The sequence below is a fragment of the Cardiocondyla obscurior genome, linkage group LG03 (assembly GCF_019399895.1).
Source record: "Cardiocondyla obscurior isolate alpha-2009 linkage group LG03, Cobs3.1, whole genome shotgun sequence".
NCBI classification, from domain to species: Eukaryota; Metazoa; Arthropoda; class Insecta; order Hymenoptera; family Formicidae; genus Cardiocondyla; species Cardiocondyla obscurior.
Genome location: NC_091866.1, coordinates 4,281,259 through 4,299,190, shown reverse-complemented (window position 1 = coordinate 4,299,190; position 17,932 = coordinate 4,281,259). Strand labels below are relative to the sequence as shown.

The window sequence follows — 17,932 nt, the reverse complement described above, 5'->3', positions numbered from 1 at the left end:
CGCGTGTAACACAGATACGTGGTGTAACGGTAGCAAAATATATCTTAGCGTACATAATATATGCATATATATAGTAAATTGTTTGTTATCTCATTGTATACGGCAAATCTGCGTGCGTGTGTGAGCGCGTTTCGCGGCCGCGTGTGTGCGACGTGTGGGGAGGTAAACGAGAAATTCAATTTCGGGAAGCAATATCGCGCTTCGGGTATTTATATCCTCAAACCACAATTTGAGATGCTAGAATATTAATTAAAGGCGATGAAATTGATAAAAGAATCGTGAATGTGAAAGAATACGATGGGATAAAAATAAAAGGCTATAAATTACATTTTAAACATGGCGGAGCAAGGTAAGACGGGTCACCGTACTAAAAAAAAAAAAGAAAAAAAAAAGGGAATTATCTCTCAGCTTCTTAAAAAAAAGTGTTACTGCTTCAGAGTCTATACAGCCTTTTTTAGCTTAATATCCGTGCCTGGTCAATAGCTTTATAAATATCTTCCTTTTTCTAACCCGTGTTGTTGTTACCCCTTAAAGAGCACATTTTTTTTTTTTTTTTTTTTTTTTTTAATTTTAGAAAACGCCGTAACACACGCGTACGCGCGTTACTTAATTCATATCTATATGTATATAGTTAATTACTTGAAGAAGACAGAATGAAATGGAGAGAGAAATTTAATTAATATATAGATTTATATTATAGCGATATGGGATTTATTGAGCATCGATTACCATTCTAATGTCGTATTAAAATGGCATAATTTTATCGCTGACAAGAATTTGATAAATTAATTTGAAAAGTTATTTATTAATAATAAATTATCCTCGCGGCTGTATTAATGATATGAAATAATGCGCGGCTGGCACGGTCTAAACGATTACGGAAACGTACTAACTAACTGTAAATCCTTAATGATTTTCCTGAACGGGAAAGAGAAGTCCGTTCTTCCGTTGAGTTTTTGAAGAGGGTTACTCCAGTTACGTGGCGCGGTCGGTGGCTTTAATGAGTTCGTCGACGAGGCGTGTATAATGCGATGCGCTAAGAGACCCTCATCTCCGTCATTGTCTTCGCGCGGAGACGCGAACGCGTAATGACTGCGGCGCGTGCGTCGCTTTGATGCCCGCCGCAGATTATCGAAATTGCGTTATCGTCAAGCGAAACAAACCTGCGCGAATAATTGACTTAACATCGGGGAAAATGTAATAATTTGTGTCGTTAGCGCTCGTCAATTAATATGTGATACCGCATTTCGATTATTTCTTTATTTCTATAGATATGTTTAACGTTGTCGTAACTCGTTAATAACATTTTTTTTAATAACGTTAAAAAAAAAATTTAATTTGATCTAGTTATTAAAATATAATGAAAAATATGCAAAATTGTATATTAATTTGTGCCAACGAAATAAGCGATTAAATGTATCAGTTAGCAGGATGAATTTTTTTCTTTTTTATTAGTATTAATCGAAGAGGAAAAGAAAAGAATAAAAATTCGGATAAAAGAAAATCGATAAAGTTAATTTAGTTACTGGCGAGATATAGCTTAGAGTTATCTCGTGGATTATCTTAGAAAGAAGACAAATTTGATCGAAATAAATTATAAAAGACGGAGAATCCTTTACCGACCACGTCGTCCTCGATCATCCTCGCGTTCTTCGGTCTTCATCTCCTTCGTTCTCGAGGGAACTCCGGTCACGTGTAAACGCAATCAGACATCGGGGAGACGATGTTTTATATATATTACATAAAAACTCCGACATTCAGTTCGTTCGTTTGGCGTTCCCACTGGTCTGTGTAAATTGAAGGAAGGGTAGTAAAGGTGTTCTAAAGCAAAGAACAAAAGATAAAATTGAAATACGAAAGAGAGAAATATATATCGCATCGGAGTTTACCATGCGAGATCTGTTTCACATAACGCGAGAGATTCGTATCGATCTGTTCCCGAAATAAATGCAGATATATTGAAAACAAGGAACGATACAAATTAAACAAAAAACCCCAAAAAATATAAAATAAAAAATAAAAAACAAAATCTTCTATTATATTGTACGGATGTTAATTCAGATATTTGCCCTCACTTATTACTAAATATTCTGCAACTAGGTTACCTAATTTTCAAACGAGATAATTAAAGCGCGTCAATATTTTTTCCCCCCGTTAATAAATTTCCGTTTCATTCGGGAAGCAGAATGGGTCGGCTACGTAGCAGACGGCTGCGAGAGAGGGTACGAGAGAGAGAGAGAGAGAGAGAGGTGTTAATTTGCAACCTTCGTTTATTCGAGGTACGAACGTTTACGAAATTGCAGCATCGCGAGATTTCAGTGGAACTGGCCGATTACGCACGAGGTTCTGCCACAGGACCTCTGAATAGAGTACGTGTCGCCGTCAGTGCATATAATTCAAGCTTCTAATTAAAAGCGCCCTCGCGCTCTCGCTCTTTGCTGGCTTTAGTCCGAAATCGTATAATTTCCCGGCCGTACGTGCGAATGCACAGCGTTCGTTATATTTGGATTCGTGAATTGGAACTTCGTTCGGGCACAAAAGAAATCTCGCTTTTATGACGGGGACGTTTGTGTACGTTCCGGAGAGCTATCACCGGTGCAGACAGCGACGTCGACATAGCTTGCCACCGAGAGGCAATATCCCACGCATTCCCGGATCTTATCCAATTCTGTAAGGTCGACGGTCTCTCCCTGGTCTCTTCGTTGCTTCTTATATACTTTGTCTACTCCCCGAGAGAAAGTTTCGTCCTGTACTTTCGAAATCAATGAATAACTTAAACTTGATATCAGTTTCATATATAACTTTTCCATGTTCCACGTGTAACAAGTTGCGGTTCATTTCTAACATGTCATCGTGCATTTCCAACTTAATTTTGAAATGCCGTAACTTGACCTAAGATCCTTCAAAGGCCACGTGTATTCATCTACGTATAAAACTTCACGCGTTAATTATCACTTTTTCAATATAAGAAGTTTATTTTCTAATAAATAAACGTAAAAAATAAAAAAAAATAGCGAAACGGTATCTGCTTTTTTTTTAATTCTATTTAAACAATAAATGTTTTGTTAGAATTTCTAGTAAAACGTTTGTAAAATTAAATTTCTAAACAGCAGAACTTTAAATAAAGCATAAAAAAATAAAATGTTTTTGCACATTTCATCACACGAGGTAACGAAAAACGTGTCGCGTCTCCTGAATTTCGTGATAGCCCCGTATTGGCGTTTAAAACTTCCGTCAGGATCAGTTTTTCCTTTGATCAAGATTTCGTCGGGGTCTTTCTACTCGTCGTCTACGCAAAAAGGGTTGAAATGGGTGATCGTCCATGGGGAAAAGGTTGCGCATCGCGCCGGCGGTGCGGAATATCGGACGCGCCGGATGTGCACCGACCGAGATTAAAGGTGAAAGGGGACGTCGAACTATCGGGGGAAAAAAAATCTCAGATAAAGTTAATGCCACCTGATGGGCTACGATATGTGAGCGATGAAAAACCTGTGAACCTGACTTTGCGTCTGGCAAAGTAATCCCTATCTTGCTCCCTTCCTCACCGGTCCTCTCTCTCTCTCGCTCTCTCTCTCTCTCGTTCTCTCGTTAGGTCAATTTCAGCATGGATCGCCCGCCCGACACGTTTTACTTCGCCGGCTTTGCAAACTTTATCGAAGGCACCGTGGATTCTATCGCGCCGTTAATTAAAGATAATGACCGAGTTCCCTTCCCGAGACATGACTGTATCCTTTTACTCGGGTTGTATCTTTGCGTCAAGTAAGAACAAAATTAAACTTCGCGAATAAATTACGCGAGCCTTGCGTCACGTAAAGAAGATTAAAAGAAAATCGGCGATTTGCCCGCGGAACGGATATACACCGAGCAATGAAAATGTTCGATGTGTTCTCTCTTTGCGTATACCACCGCGATTACTCTGTGATTACGCAAAAAAAAAAAAAAAGAAAAAAAATACAAACGCTACTGGAAAATATCGCGTATCAGACAGACGTACTCGGGATGTCGCGAGACTTTACGGAAGGTATTCGTAAATGCATCGAACGAGCTGCCGGCGAGATTACATAAATCGCGGCCTGGCGTCGCGAAGGTAAAATCTGCTCCAACTTTCCCGCGTCTTACTTTCTTTAGAATGCCGAATAAATTTGACACATTCGATTCCAACTTATCTCGGCTCGGGTGGAAACGAAATATTAGCGAAGTTCTTAGGCGCAGACAAGCGGCGCGTCTCGTAATCTCTCACGGTCGATTAGATCGGCGGATTTAATAATGAGCTTCCTCGACCGAAGATAGTGATTAGTGATATTGCGCGAGAAACTGCTCGATATTAAAAATGGAGTTAAATTGACCCGCTGGTAATCGGTGTAAGCGGATCGGATTCTTTGATGCACTTTCGCAACTAGAATCGGGGAAATGCAAATTGCATTTGAAATCCTATTAGATGGTAGAAAAGTCAATGCTTACGAAATGGTGGAAGCATTTTAATAGCCGCAAAGAAGATTTATGCTCGAATCTTTTAATTTTAATTTTAATATATTTTGAATGGAAATTAATCCGATTGTAAGCGCGGGATAGTTAATCAAATATTTAAATATCGGAAATTATCTTATTTCATCGACAAGCTAAAACCAATGTAAAAAAAAAGAAATAAAAGAATTAAAAAAATATGCAATATTTATAACATTTTGGATTACGCGCGCGTACAATCGTTTAATTAATAAAACAATGTATAATAATTATATAACTGAGATTTTGATTTCATTTAACAGCACACAAGTCGGATTAATAAATAAACTTTATACAAGCATTATTTTCTACAATTTCATTCTTTTTTGTTTTTTTAAATTTTTTAATTTAATATCCCGTAAAAATGATTCTTGCACGTAAATTACTAAAACACACATACATATATAGACATGCGTATACATTTAAACTCGTGATTTAACCCAGAGTTTTTCGTCCGCACTTATAACTCTACGTTTAATTGCGCAATGCAATAATCCGACAATTAGGTTAAGTTATTGTACGTTGTTTGAGGATGTTCAGCTGCATCTCAACTTTATTAATGATCATTTGGAATTCACAGTTACAACGTATCGCGCGGTGTGATAAACGGATATCGTGTAAATGTGGTGTCACATTCTAGGCGACAACGAAGAAACCGTCAGAATTGTACTAGCGACGCAGACAAATGAGGATCGGCGCATATTTCGTCGTTAGCGTAGATAAGAAACGGCACGTTTCGCGCGTTTAGGGCCACCAGCCATTCCTGTACATTAGCCGGCAAACAATGACAGAACTTAGCGTTGAAATTGGATGGCTTTAATCGAGTGGAATGTCTAGGGACAATCTTAAGTTATCGTGTTTCGTCGTCGCCTTGACGTAACTAATTAAGTGAATCGTGTTGGCTTACCGTAGGGCGGGTGCGCCCTTGTATCTCGGCCGCGTAATCCACAATTCTTTACTCAATTCTCCTTATTACAATCATAATACGGTAAATGCCAGATCGAATAAAATAAAAGTAACGATGTTTTAACTTGTGAGCGTAAAGCGTCACGCCGTAATGTTTTCGTTGCTCACATCATTTGAAGGAAGTTTTAGGGAAATGTATCAAGAAGATTTGGAGAGAGGAAGAAAGAGAAAGAAAAAAAAAAAAAAACAAGTAAAATAATAATTCTTGCTAAAATCAATGAAACTAAGGAAAGTGGGTTACTGTGGCTCATTAAATATCGTTTGTAAGCCCGCATTGGCAAGCTGTACAGCGTGAGCATAATACGGCGCCAGGTAGAACAAAATCGCTTAAGTAAAAGTTACACAGCTTGATGAGAGCTTTCAGGGCACGTAGAACTTTACTTTCCCTTCTATTTACATTTTTAACTTGCTGGCCGACCCAGTGGACTACGCCGTGGCCTTTTAACTCCGGCTCTCTAAGATAAAGATCCTCTCGTTCCGTCAAAACGGAATAAAATTTGGTTTTATCCTCGGTTCTTTTCTCTCCATTCTCTGCAGCGAAATTTTTTTTCCCTCTCTCCCTTAATTTCTGCCATTGTAAAATTTATTCTACGGGAAACTCATCCAGAATTATTTTTTACAACGCGAGCTGAAAGATATCCAATTTTTTAACGCGACTTTAAAACTTTAATTATCAATTATTCACGTTATATTTTAGTAAATCGTACAATCTCGGGAGTTTTGACTGTGAAAAGCATAAATTAACAGTGAGATATTTTATAAAATTGACGATAATTCAAAGTGGGAAGGGAATAAATTATTTTTGTTATCTTTTTTTATCTTTGCTGATTTACTATAAGCGCCTACGAAAAAAAAAAAAAAAAAAAGCGGTACCTACCTATTTTGCCCTGCTGTTATTCGCGAACGTCACGTATCCGATAATGACTAATATATTTCTGACCGCGTTAACGGAACAATCGTCAACAGCGAAGTCATTGTCAATCAGTTAATAACGTCGTACATAGTATTTAGTAAGTTTGGTGACTGTTCTCTCTTGGTTCCAAACTAGGTGGAAAGCTGTCGATGCAAAAGCAATTATCGAACAGCTGTCACGACATCAATACCTACCGCGTCAACTATTTTCAAGTAAAACTTTTAAGTTCGTAAAGGGAAATTGTTGATCCTCGTATCGAGTTCTTATCACTGGTAGAACTTCGCCGACTAACTTGAGCGAAGAAATTTGTTAGAATCTTAACTACTATTATGTTAACTACAATAATTTCTTTTATTGTAATCGTTGTACTTGTTGCACTTTAACGTGATATTGTATTATCCCGCCGATGAGATAAAATTACAGTTGTTTTCTTCACTTGCGGAAACGATAAAATTAACGAGTTACTCAGTTGAAGCGCATAGCTCACGTGGCAAAATTCAGTTATTCCGCTAATTGAAAAATTGGTCGAAAGAAAATGACACCCTCGCCGGCAATTGGCGAACGTCAAATCGCGAGCGACGAGCTTTCACTTCAGAAAGGGAAGAAAAAAAAAAGAAAAAAAAACAAAGAACAAAAAAAAATTTTCTTATTTTATCAAAGTGACGTAAGATATTGAGCGCGGATATTGAGTATCTTGTTTCGCGAGTAAACAAGCGTGATAAGAACATTTACAGACTTAGCCAATTTGAAGAGCGGAATATCTCGTGGCTGATCTCTCGCGAATGCAAAGTGTCCTTCGCCCGGTCTCTACGCAAACTTTGAGGCACGATTAATAGCCACTGTTAGTGATTGATGTTGACATTAGTACCAGGGCCCGGAGCGATATGACTATTTCGTTAGGGGTCGCTCCGCCAATGATCGATCCACAGTCAATATACTAACACTGGGGCGAGCCATCGGATGTCGATTAGGTGGCGACCGTTCCCTCGAAATTTTAGTTACCTCGCACAGTGACGGAGGATCGGGCTTCTGCTTTACGAGCTTAACGCGCGCCGCGCGATGCTTTATTGCCCCTAAGCGTCGTTGTCCGACGCGTTTTAAAACGGATTTACACCCCCGGATTTCCTATCAACGCAGGTTCACGGGCGCGCCCGTTTGATCACTTGATAATGAAGTGTTTTTAATCGTCGTATTTAATTGCACGGAACGATTAAAAAAAAAAAAAAAAGAAAGAAAAAAAGACTTTTTTTTTTTTATTGACAAAATGCGAGACGGACTTTCTATTATTACACGCAACGCGTATTATATCGTAAAGTGTGACCTCGAAATAGCGCGTAGCGTATTAACACGTGTACATTACAGCTGTCGTAAAGTGTAAAGCGTCTCTCGTGACGTGTGAACAGGTGGCAGCGCGAACTAGCGTGCGATTCTTTTGATAGCGCGATGCTCGTATCACGCGAATCGCGGACGTGCCGCGCGAGTGATAATTTCGTCTGCTCGATGGCTGAATCCGTAGTTGGTGCGCGGCGCGCATTAGCGACAGAGCATAATGTTGTCACGGCGCGGTGCTGATGAGAAATTATTTCGCCGCGGGATAAAAATGTTTATGCAGTAAAAGCAACGGTATTCCGTTCCTATTTTATCCGTGATAACTTTTCGGCTTTGTCACGTCTCGTTCGCCAGTGCGCGCAAAACATGCTTCACCGTTACACAGTTCTGCATAAAGCACTTTTTCCCCGGGAATTTTTTTTTTTTTATCTTTTTCTTTTTTGTTTTAATGATAGACGCGTGTTCATCGTTTCGCGCTGCAAATGCGTGGAATATCTAATTTTACGCGCGAAACGAAATTACGTTTTTGTGAATCCGTGGGATTATTTACAGCGGGGGGATAATTGAATATCACTTTTAATGTCTTTGGGCATATACGTGATTTGCGCTCGCGAATTTATTCTAATATACTTTCATAATTCGTGACACGCTGTTACAATAATTTCCAGCGTGTCCCAATAAACATATTAATTCTCGCGGTTCTAATTGATAATACGTGCCCGTGCGTGCATATACGTGGATTAAACTTGACATCATACCGTCACTTTGCGACATCGATTAATGTTACCGCGTTGTCGAAAAAAAAAAAAATTATATTAAACTTTTAAATACTATCGCGCGGCAGATATAAATTTTGACGGCAAATCGTAAGTGGTTTACGCGTCCATTTAATTAAAAAAAAGATGGCCCCATTTTTAATGTAATACGGTGGTATTGTTGAAAATAACCGAGAAAGCATCAAGCGGCACACAACTTTGCGCGCGTTGCATACTTCATGACGGATAAAGTATGAAATGTGCGGTGCCGCGATTAAACTTTTATGGACGATCGATTGCCATCTCGAGCGAAAGGCACGGATTTCGCGCCAATGTTCCTACAATGTTCGACGAAGCGTTCAATATTAGTCGGCTACCATATATTCTTCTTCTTCCTCTTCTTTTTTTTTCTTTTTTGTACAATATCTTTTGTCCCGTTTTATATTTTATTTCGATACTTTCTATCTTCGATACCTACGGAATTCGCGAAATTCACTTAATATCTTTGTCTCGCTGTCGCGATCTAATATGCAGAAAAATATTACTTTAATATAAATTATACGAAATTATAATACATTATGCAGTCGTATCCTGACGTTTAATGCGCGCGAGCGCGTCACGGTATTACCGTTTAAAAGTTAAAGAATTATGTATAACGATGAAACAGTCTAGTTAAATTCAGCATAAATTGTGAATCAAAGAGCGAATCAGGATCCTTCATAGCTCGAGTGTATATTCATAACATTGAATGTACTGTACTTGTAGTTTAGTCTCCTTTGGTAACATAATTAGCGGGCTTAAACCGAAATCATAAGTACATATATCTATGGCGCTTGCTATAAGACACACAAATATAATTATTACGTAACTCTGTGTATGTTTGAAGACTCACGTCAGACGGCTATTATCTAGCCGACTAAGTAAACGCGTTTAAAGATTCACAGCGAGAACATAGTTTTCAATGTAATAATTTATAAAATAACGTCATATTACTGAGTCGATACATAGAAGTAGTTAACCCTTGTTTCAATTTTTTTTTTCTTTTTTTGTCACTTTTTAACGTATCCCAAATTTAATAAAGAAACATTAATTTCTTACTTGCCGAAAATATCTTTTCTTAGTCATGGCGTTGTAAGAAATCAATTTCGCAGTTGTTATAAAAATTTTTTTCAACCACATTTGATCGTAAAACAACAACTCGGGGATAGATACGGAATTCCGCGACGTCGTCGGCTAATTGTAAGCATTCCCGAGTCGCTAATTAGAAAACTAGAAACTGGCGAACGTTATCTTGCTTGAGAGAGATAGGAAGGTTGGCGAAGCAACGTGGCGGAAGAACTAGAACCATATTGTTTGAATTATGATGTAAATAACTCGAAGCTAAGACATTACTAAGTGTAAGACCCACGGAAACTTCCCAATGAGCGTACTGGTTCCGGGCTATTTTGTATACAATATATTAGCAAAATGAATGCGCTGAAAGTGTTCATTGTGCAACAACGAGCTGTATAAAACCAAGCTTTATTAAATCCATATTCTTTTTATTTCGTGAATTAATTCAAATCCAGGAAGAAAAACGGAATTGTCAACAATTTTAAAAGTAATTTATTACGCGGAGTGACTTTGATAAGTGCGCCTCGAGATTGCGATATGCTGATACTTTCTTTCTCGGTTTCGCCGCGTCAGTGAAACCGTCAACGAGACACGTCGTGTCCGAGTAATTCGTCACCTTTAAGTCTGCTTGGATCAGTCATTCTATAAGGAAGTTTATCGTATGTGTCGCGCAAAACAAAATTGCAGTAGCTTAAATTAAAAACTTTTTTTTGTCTTTTTCTTTTAATAAATTATGGACACTATGCTGTTAAAGAATAATTTTTTTTTTCTGTAATTAACTGGCTAGAAAAAAATTTTAGAATTTAATTTCTGCTACAGCTTTATATTTTAAAACTTACAACGCATTTTAAGCGAGTCACATATTCCTTGTACAGTCGCGCGCGATTTTCATACAATATTCCGTCGATACTCGACAACAAAGATGCCCGAGTATTTCATCTACACTTTATTCCGTTCCTCTATTTCCATTGACGTTCGGTTGCCGTGCGGTTATTTCCTGAAAAATAACCCGGGCGAAAAGTAAGTCAGGATCCGGAAGACCGTGAAGCGTTCCGGGAGTACAATATACCATTTAAGTTCCGCGATCCGGAGAAAGATACAGAAGGAAACGACTTGTCGCGAAAACTTTTCATTTCATATCTCGAATTTCACCCGGTGAACGCGAGAGAGAGAAAAAAAAAGATATATATATATCTATATATTATTCATTTTTACGACGATCGAGTGACGAATGATTGAGTAATCTTGTTCTCTAAATTGCAATTTTTGCGTAAATAATGGTCTTCGGGGCGACGAGTGCTGCGTCGAACAGCTTCCATGATTCATTCGGTAGAGACTATTAGGGGTGTTATGATATAATCAATCATTCACGCCGTAGAAGTTTGTTGGAAAAACATATTTGCATTATGCGCATACCCACACGTAGATCGCGAGCGCACGAGAGCAGCGTATCGGTTCTCGCGCGAGGTACGTTTACTAAAACTTAACGAAATACTGGGAAAGAGCTATTACGCCCACTTCATTATTAATTTCTAAATTGCAGCCGCACATTTATATCGAGCGCATATTTAATTCGCAAACTTTAATTAACGGCGCGTTAATCTTATTTAAAATAAAATTTCATAATATAAAATTAGCGAATAATTAATGTGACTGTAAAATTGTGTAATTTAGACGCTATTAGATTTGCAGAAAATTGTAATTTGAATTTTACTTTGAAGTTGTAAACGATACATTTTCATACATCATGCAGGCTCGTTTTAATTACACCCGCAGAATATCGTCGCGATATGCAAGGTTTATTCAATATGCTATTTATAGGATTTTGAACGTAAATAGACACAACTGCTTCGTAATAGCCCGTCTTTTTTGTATCTCGCGTTAAATGCTGTGGAAGAATCATCGTATTTCGTGACAAAAAAAAAAAAGAAAAAAAGAAAAGAAATAAAACGAAATAGAATAAATAATTATTATACTTTTTGTTGTGAATAACACAGTGACTAATCAACATTTCATACACTATACTTTTCGCCTTGCGCACTGTAATTAACATATTACATTCGGCAATACAACAAATTACGTAACACGCATCACAAATATCTATTTTGTATAAAGTTTCAAAACACTCTGTGAAATTTCAGCCCCGTGAAAACGTATACGAGAAACGTTGCTAATGTGACATAATAATATTCCGCCTTTCACGCGATATTCTTCTACGTCTGGCTCTCGCTGTAAAAACTGCTACGTAATTAATTAATATAAATACTTTAACGCTTCTGCTCCGCGCTTGGTGCAGCGAAGTCGATGTAATTTCGGCGAGTCTAAATTTCGATGCGCCGCGAGGGAGGTGCCGCGAGAGAACAGTTCCGCTCCCTGTAGTGGTTAATAGAAAAGCGAGCCGGTAAAAATAATTACCGTATTCTATCGCGTTTCCGCGGCGTTGAAGGTTTTGGACTTGCCGAAATTGCGACGCTATCCTCGCTATTCAGATCCGGATAGCGTTAGCGCGACCGGGAGGCAAACCGGCCACTCCCTCACGTATATGTTTCTCGCGTGCACAGTGGACGCGCGGTCGAGCACGTTAAAGTCGCACGGTATCGGGGTGAAAGATTTACCCTTGCCGCCTTTACCGCCCACGGTTATCCAGGCGAGCGCGATGGCGAGCGGCGACGGCGGGGTTGGTAATTCCATATCCACCCGGAACGCCAGCGCATCCGGGAATTGCACTACCGTCGTCTACGCGTTTCCGGAGGAGGATCGCTTAGTGGTGGGATACCTGAATGAGTGGATCAATGCCTACTCCTTCATAACGAGTGAGTACATCAACGGTCGATCGTTACTTTCAGCTGGTAAAACCACCGGTTTCTATCGACCCCCGACTGCTCTTGCCAGGGTTGGATACAGCAGGGTGCCTTTGCTTTACGAAGGGCCAAGCTAGGAAACGTTTGTTCCTTCTCGTAGCTGCCTGAGCATCCTGTGGTATACGCACGTTATTGATTATCGACGTACCTCCGATTAATTTTGAATGGTTGAGCTTTCGATATTGGAGTACATTTAATTATTTTTTTTTTTTTTTTTTTTATCGTTACAATTAGCGTCATTAATTTTCGCATTTTATATATGCGATGTCTGGAACGAAGCTAATCAAAATTGAGCGGTTTATATTCCGGGCTTTCGATATTTAAAAATATATCGAAATAATGGATTTGAAATGATAGATGTAACTGCTGATTGATTCCTAACTGGCAGATGTGAGCATTGTGTGTTTGACGTTGCATTGTTTCTAGTAGCAATAGCAATAATTACGGCATGTTAATTGGTTTTTCTTTTGTCTCGTCGTTTTCCCGAGGTTTTTTTTATTTTTTCAAATGTCATGTTGGATGTGCTTGTTCATACGTCCATACATAGGCAATCCTCATAATAGATTTGCATTTAGACAAAAGCAGACTGAACGAATAAAAAGAGAGAATGCGTGGATTCCTTTTTATATATTTTTTATAACGCTTAAATCTGCTCTTGTCGATATTTCACAAGGAACAAAAAAGAAAAGAGAAAAAAAAAAGAAAAAAAAAGAACTAAAAGAAGTACGAGAGTTTTAAAATGTTCGTTCAACGTGATTTCTGCAGACAACCAAGAAAAGTTCTACCTCTACATTATTGTGTCGGTCAGTGCCGGTATCCTGCTCTTCTTGGGGTTGGTTATCGGCCGTCTGTTAATTAGCCGGCATCGCGCCAAAAGGGACGCGAAGTTCCATGCGAATAACGAGACCCTCCCGAACGGATTCACCGACGATATTTCCGAGATCGATGCCGACATCGATCTCACCACGCCAGTAGCCGTGCCGATGCAAGATGCGAGGTATGTAAATATATCTTTCTCTCTTAGACGATAAATTTTCATTACGCGATTTAATAAAACTTTAACTGTTTACTTGCCATTTTAGAGTCTTACATTTAATTTAAGTACCCTACGTATAAGATTAAAATTAGCAAGCTCATCTATGATTTAACGTTATCCGATGATACTTTTAATTACATAGGCTCCCTGTATTTTTTAGATTACCCGAAACTCAATTGGCCGAGAGACTTCACGGCGAGCGTTACTACGGCGATACGAGGATACCTTTATCGCCGACAAGCATCCACGCTACGTCGGTGCCTCACGCAACCAACACGGGGATGCGCGTTGATCTCGGGAACCACATGGTCGGCACGGACAATCTTCACACGATTCTCCGCACGGAGAATCCCCGGAACCTCAACAGCAAAAGCTATTACTACGGCTGACAAGAGGAAGGGGTTGTCCCGCGCGAGGGACGACCCCCGTCCTTGAGCCCGGTACCGGAAGTTAGCACGCGAAAATACTGCTTCTAAGTGAGAATAACGAAACGGCACGGGCGACAAAGCCGCTGTAAATTACGTTGAAGACGTTGAATAAATTATCATTTGTTGCGCCGAATTATGGTACACGTTTGTGACAGTGCGATCTTATGAATTGTCAGCCGTCGGACATGAGTCTACCGTCTGCCCGACGGTTCGTTAAAGCGGAGCGAACTTGTATATCTGTAAATGTGTCGTCCATCTCGAGGATCTTGTGAACATTCTCGATTAGAAATATATAATCTATTATACAGAAGCAAGAGTGAACAAAAGTGAACGAATATAGTACGATTAGCGCTGGCTTGTCGCGATTACAACGAGAACGATCAAATCGATTTGTAAATGTGTATAAGAAGACTTGGGTCTTTTTTTTCCCCTTTTTTTTAATTTTTCTTTTTCAAACTGGACTGAAAAAATAGTTTTAAGCACCACCGCGAAAGCTCGCATCTGCAAGAATTACAGGTGATACGAAGTGTAATCAGACATTTGATGCGGTTTTACCGAGTGTTGTCGGTCTTCCGTTTGTTTAATAGATAGACATATCTTGCGGAAACTGTGTTATCGGCCCCGTCGACTTACAATTTACTCGTTGTATACCTTGTACTCACTACATGTTCAACTGTGTACCCGCGGAAGGAACTCACGAACCGACTTTCGCGGAGCATATCGATAACCCGCCGGGTAACGTTTCGCTGATAACAGACTTCCGGGATGCTTTTTATTCGCGACTGATTCGCAGCGATCTTGTGGCGTATCACAGCGTGAAGTTAACATTCTCGAGAGTCGATATGAAAATTAATTTGATACATTTAGCTGTTTGCGTTGTAATGTCTTCGATATTAATTTCCTCGGTAACGAAGCAGACCAATGTTGAAGAGATCTGTAAGGCGGCCGTGTCGGAGAAAATCCGTGCCTGTTAAACGTTGAATTAAAGTGATCTTCCTGTCGCTCGCGCGGCACGTGCGAAATTATTGACCACGGAGCAGCGGCCGAGCCGCGATCACGCCCATACTCGAGAAAAATCTCTCAACGAAACTTACAGCGGTTTCGTACGTCGAAGCTGCCATAATCGCTGCCATAGTCGAGACGATTTTTATAGAAATTGATACGTATGTATATCACGTTGTACATAGAGGCATGGTAAAATGTACAGATTAGAAAGCGGGAAGAAAAGAATGGGGAGGCACGTTACGGGACTTAAATCGGAAACGGTCGGAGATTGTAACCGGAGGGTTGTCCTTCGTGCCATAGAATCGATTTTGCAATTGTACGGAAAAGCGGGAGAGTGCGCGTCCGTCGAGCCAGCGAAAAACCTCTCCCTCGCGGCCGATCGCAAGGATTAGTATGTAATAAACAGAGCTCGGATTTTTCCTTCCTCTCTGAGGCGCATAAAATGAGTGCGTCTTTTCACCGGTGATGCGCAATCTTGTTTGTCACATGTGCTTTCTCAGCTGGTTATTGATCGCGAAGATTGTGCGAGAGCGACAGGGGCAGGATCGTACCGCTTGTTCAATGAAATCAGAATGTCACGAGAAAGTTGGCACGTTTAAAGCTAATCTGACCAAATGGAACTAGTTGAAATGTCCGATTCTAAATTTAATTGTTAATCAGACCGATTAAATGGAACTTTAAAATACACGTCTATTTTTTTTTTTTTTTTTTCTCTTTGTATTCTGGATTAACCTTTTGAAGTCTTTCTTATACAAAACTTTTCTTTTCTTTTTAATTTTTTTTGTATTTTTTAACAATATAAAGATTTTTTTTATTTCGATTAATCACGATAATTTACTTATCTATTTAAGAGTAGAAATTAAGTCTAGATTTCACTTTACATAAAGAAAAAAAGAAATTACGATAGATTGCGTATCACGTGGCCATGCCATTATCATTTGAATGAGCCATATTAATGTAATTTCGCTCAACTGCCCGTAATATACGACAAATCCGAGCTCGAGCAAGCCTGTTCTCGTTGTTTGTTTGTACGTTTAGTAAGTCGTAATCTCCCGAACTCACACACGGTGTCGTTATGACGAATCGATCTCGCGAGTATCCGGCGACGCGGAGTCGCATTTTCGACACATCAGCGAGGTCGTTAACGCAATAACGCTCGCACTGATCGTTATCTTTAAGGCTAGGTCATCAGTTAGATAATACGTCGAAGTCATCTTAACATCAGTGGCATTATTTGACGGCGGTCTCACGCGGGGTTCGCAATCATCAGTGGCATATATCATTCTCGCGGATTAATTTTTCATCCCTGTTTGTTGAGACGAAAAATATATGCGAGCCTGAATAATTTTCGCGAGGAATGCTGGGCTCGCTCGCATGCATTTATACATACTTACATGTTAAACGTGGTTTTTTTTAATATAATTATTTATATTAGTTGGAAAATTAACGTTATTTTAGTACGTATAACTGTTACCTTATTTTCGCGTCTTTGAAGAAAAAATTAAGGCCTTTTGAGAGAAGGAAGATTCGGATCTATTGACGCACGTGTCTCTTTTCCTCTATATTTTGTCAGTAAATTTTTATAATTTCTCTTTTTGTACGAATAAAGATGGGTAACCTCCTTATTTTTTTTTTTTTTTTTTTTTTTTTTTTTATAAACTTGGCAAGTAATTTAATTTTATTAACGAATAATTGCCAATCATAAAAAAAGTACTTCTTTTTTTTCTACGAAAATTTCTACGATAAATATTAATTTTTTGATATTATTTTTGCAGCTACAAATTTTACATTATACAATTTAATTCGATTGCAATCAACCTGCTGTCGTCAAACGTGTAATCTTAAAAAATAACACAATAATCAGATTATTATAGAAAATTGGATATGAAATTGTTTTGCAAGCGCGCAAAACAATTAATGTGTTTTTAATCACTTACTTATTTATCTGTAGTTGTTTTTTTAACACATCTTGATGGAGAAATATCGGATTTAAAAACTCTCTAACGATGTCACAAGCAACATCGATAGAAAAGGCAATTCGATTTCCACGATTCGAATCGCAACGGTGTAACCGAACGTGTAATTGAGTATCGGCAGAAAATATAATTCCCGAGGGCTATCATCACGCGACTAAGCTCACCTAGATCCGAAAACTTCGGAAAACGAGTTTCTTTGTGGCCGAGATGCAATTACGTAACCTTGTGCGCGTTTCCTTTATTTTCTTTTTCTTTTTTTTTCTAAATTTATTTATTTATTTTTCTAATTTTAATTGCTCCACGTTAATTAAGGTTTATGTACCGTGAGGGCTATGGAGAGGCTGCCATCCGGAAGACGATCCTCTCATCAGCGAGAATAGTTCTTCGTTATTATTCTTTCACTTCCCACGCACAACAAGCCGGGCTGCCTCGCGAGGTCCCTCGGTTTTCCTTTTGTGCGAACGAAACTCCCCCGCGAAATTTTCAGCGACGACACCTTTCTATTTATGCAAATAGCGTAGTGCAACATTTACGCGTCTTGGGAACTCGGAAGCACTCGCTACTCACGGTTTTATTTTAGCGTTCTCTTTATATCTGCCTCGCGTTATTCTCATCCTTTTATTCTCGTCCGGGCGCACCGATAATATCATTCTTAATTCGTTACGAGGTCCTTCGTGCATACGTTCCACCAGAAATGGCACCAATTCCGGAATGCACACACGCCTCATTAATAGTATATATCGCGTGTTGTGCACGAAGACAACCGCCGATATATTTCACCGGCGGTACGATCGATGTCGTCGTTTTAAACTTCGTTCTCGCCCTTTGGGGGACGCGTTTCGGTTGTACGTACGTACACTGGAGCGCGTGTTGCATTAATATTTCGTTGGTACGTGCCGCGAAATCAGAAAAAAAAGAAAAATAATATCGCTCAGGAATCCGTTCCGTGTTTCCGCTTAGCGGCTAGATGACGGCGGTTTGATAAATTTCTGCTTATCTGTCGGTATTTACACGACAAAATGCAAATCGCACTTTCCCCTTTATCCC

The 17,932-nt window shown here is 39.2% G+C and overlaps 1 protein-coding gene across 2 annotated transcripts in view; it reads left to right on the top strand.

The window, feature by feature from the left end:
* LOC139101230 (protein eva-1) overlaps nucleotides 1-15,596 on the top strand; it is a 143,181-nt gene extending 127,585 nt beyond the window's left edge. Inside the window, exons 7-9 of one of the 2 annotated variants that reach the window (XM_070654241.1) lie at nucleotides 12,141-12,392; nucleotides 13,206-13,437; nucleotides 13,637-15,596. In XM_070654241.1, coding sequence (XP_070510342.1) covers nucleotides 12,141-12,392; nucleotides 13,206-13,437; nucleotides 13,637-13,865 — 713 coding nt within the window. In that variant the 3' untranslated portion in view covers nucleotides 13,866-15,596. The remainder of the gene's footprint in view (nucleotides 1-12,140; nucleotides 12,393-13,205; nucleotides 13,438-13,636) is intronic. The other variant, XM_070654240.1, reaches the window with a different exon arrangement.
* Nucleotides 15,597-17,932: the final 2,336 nt, after the last annotated feature.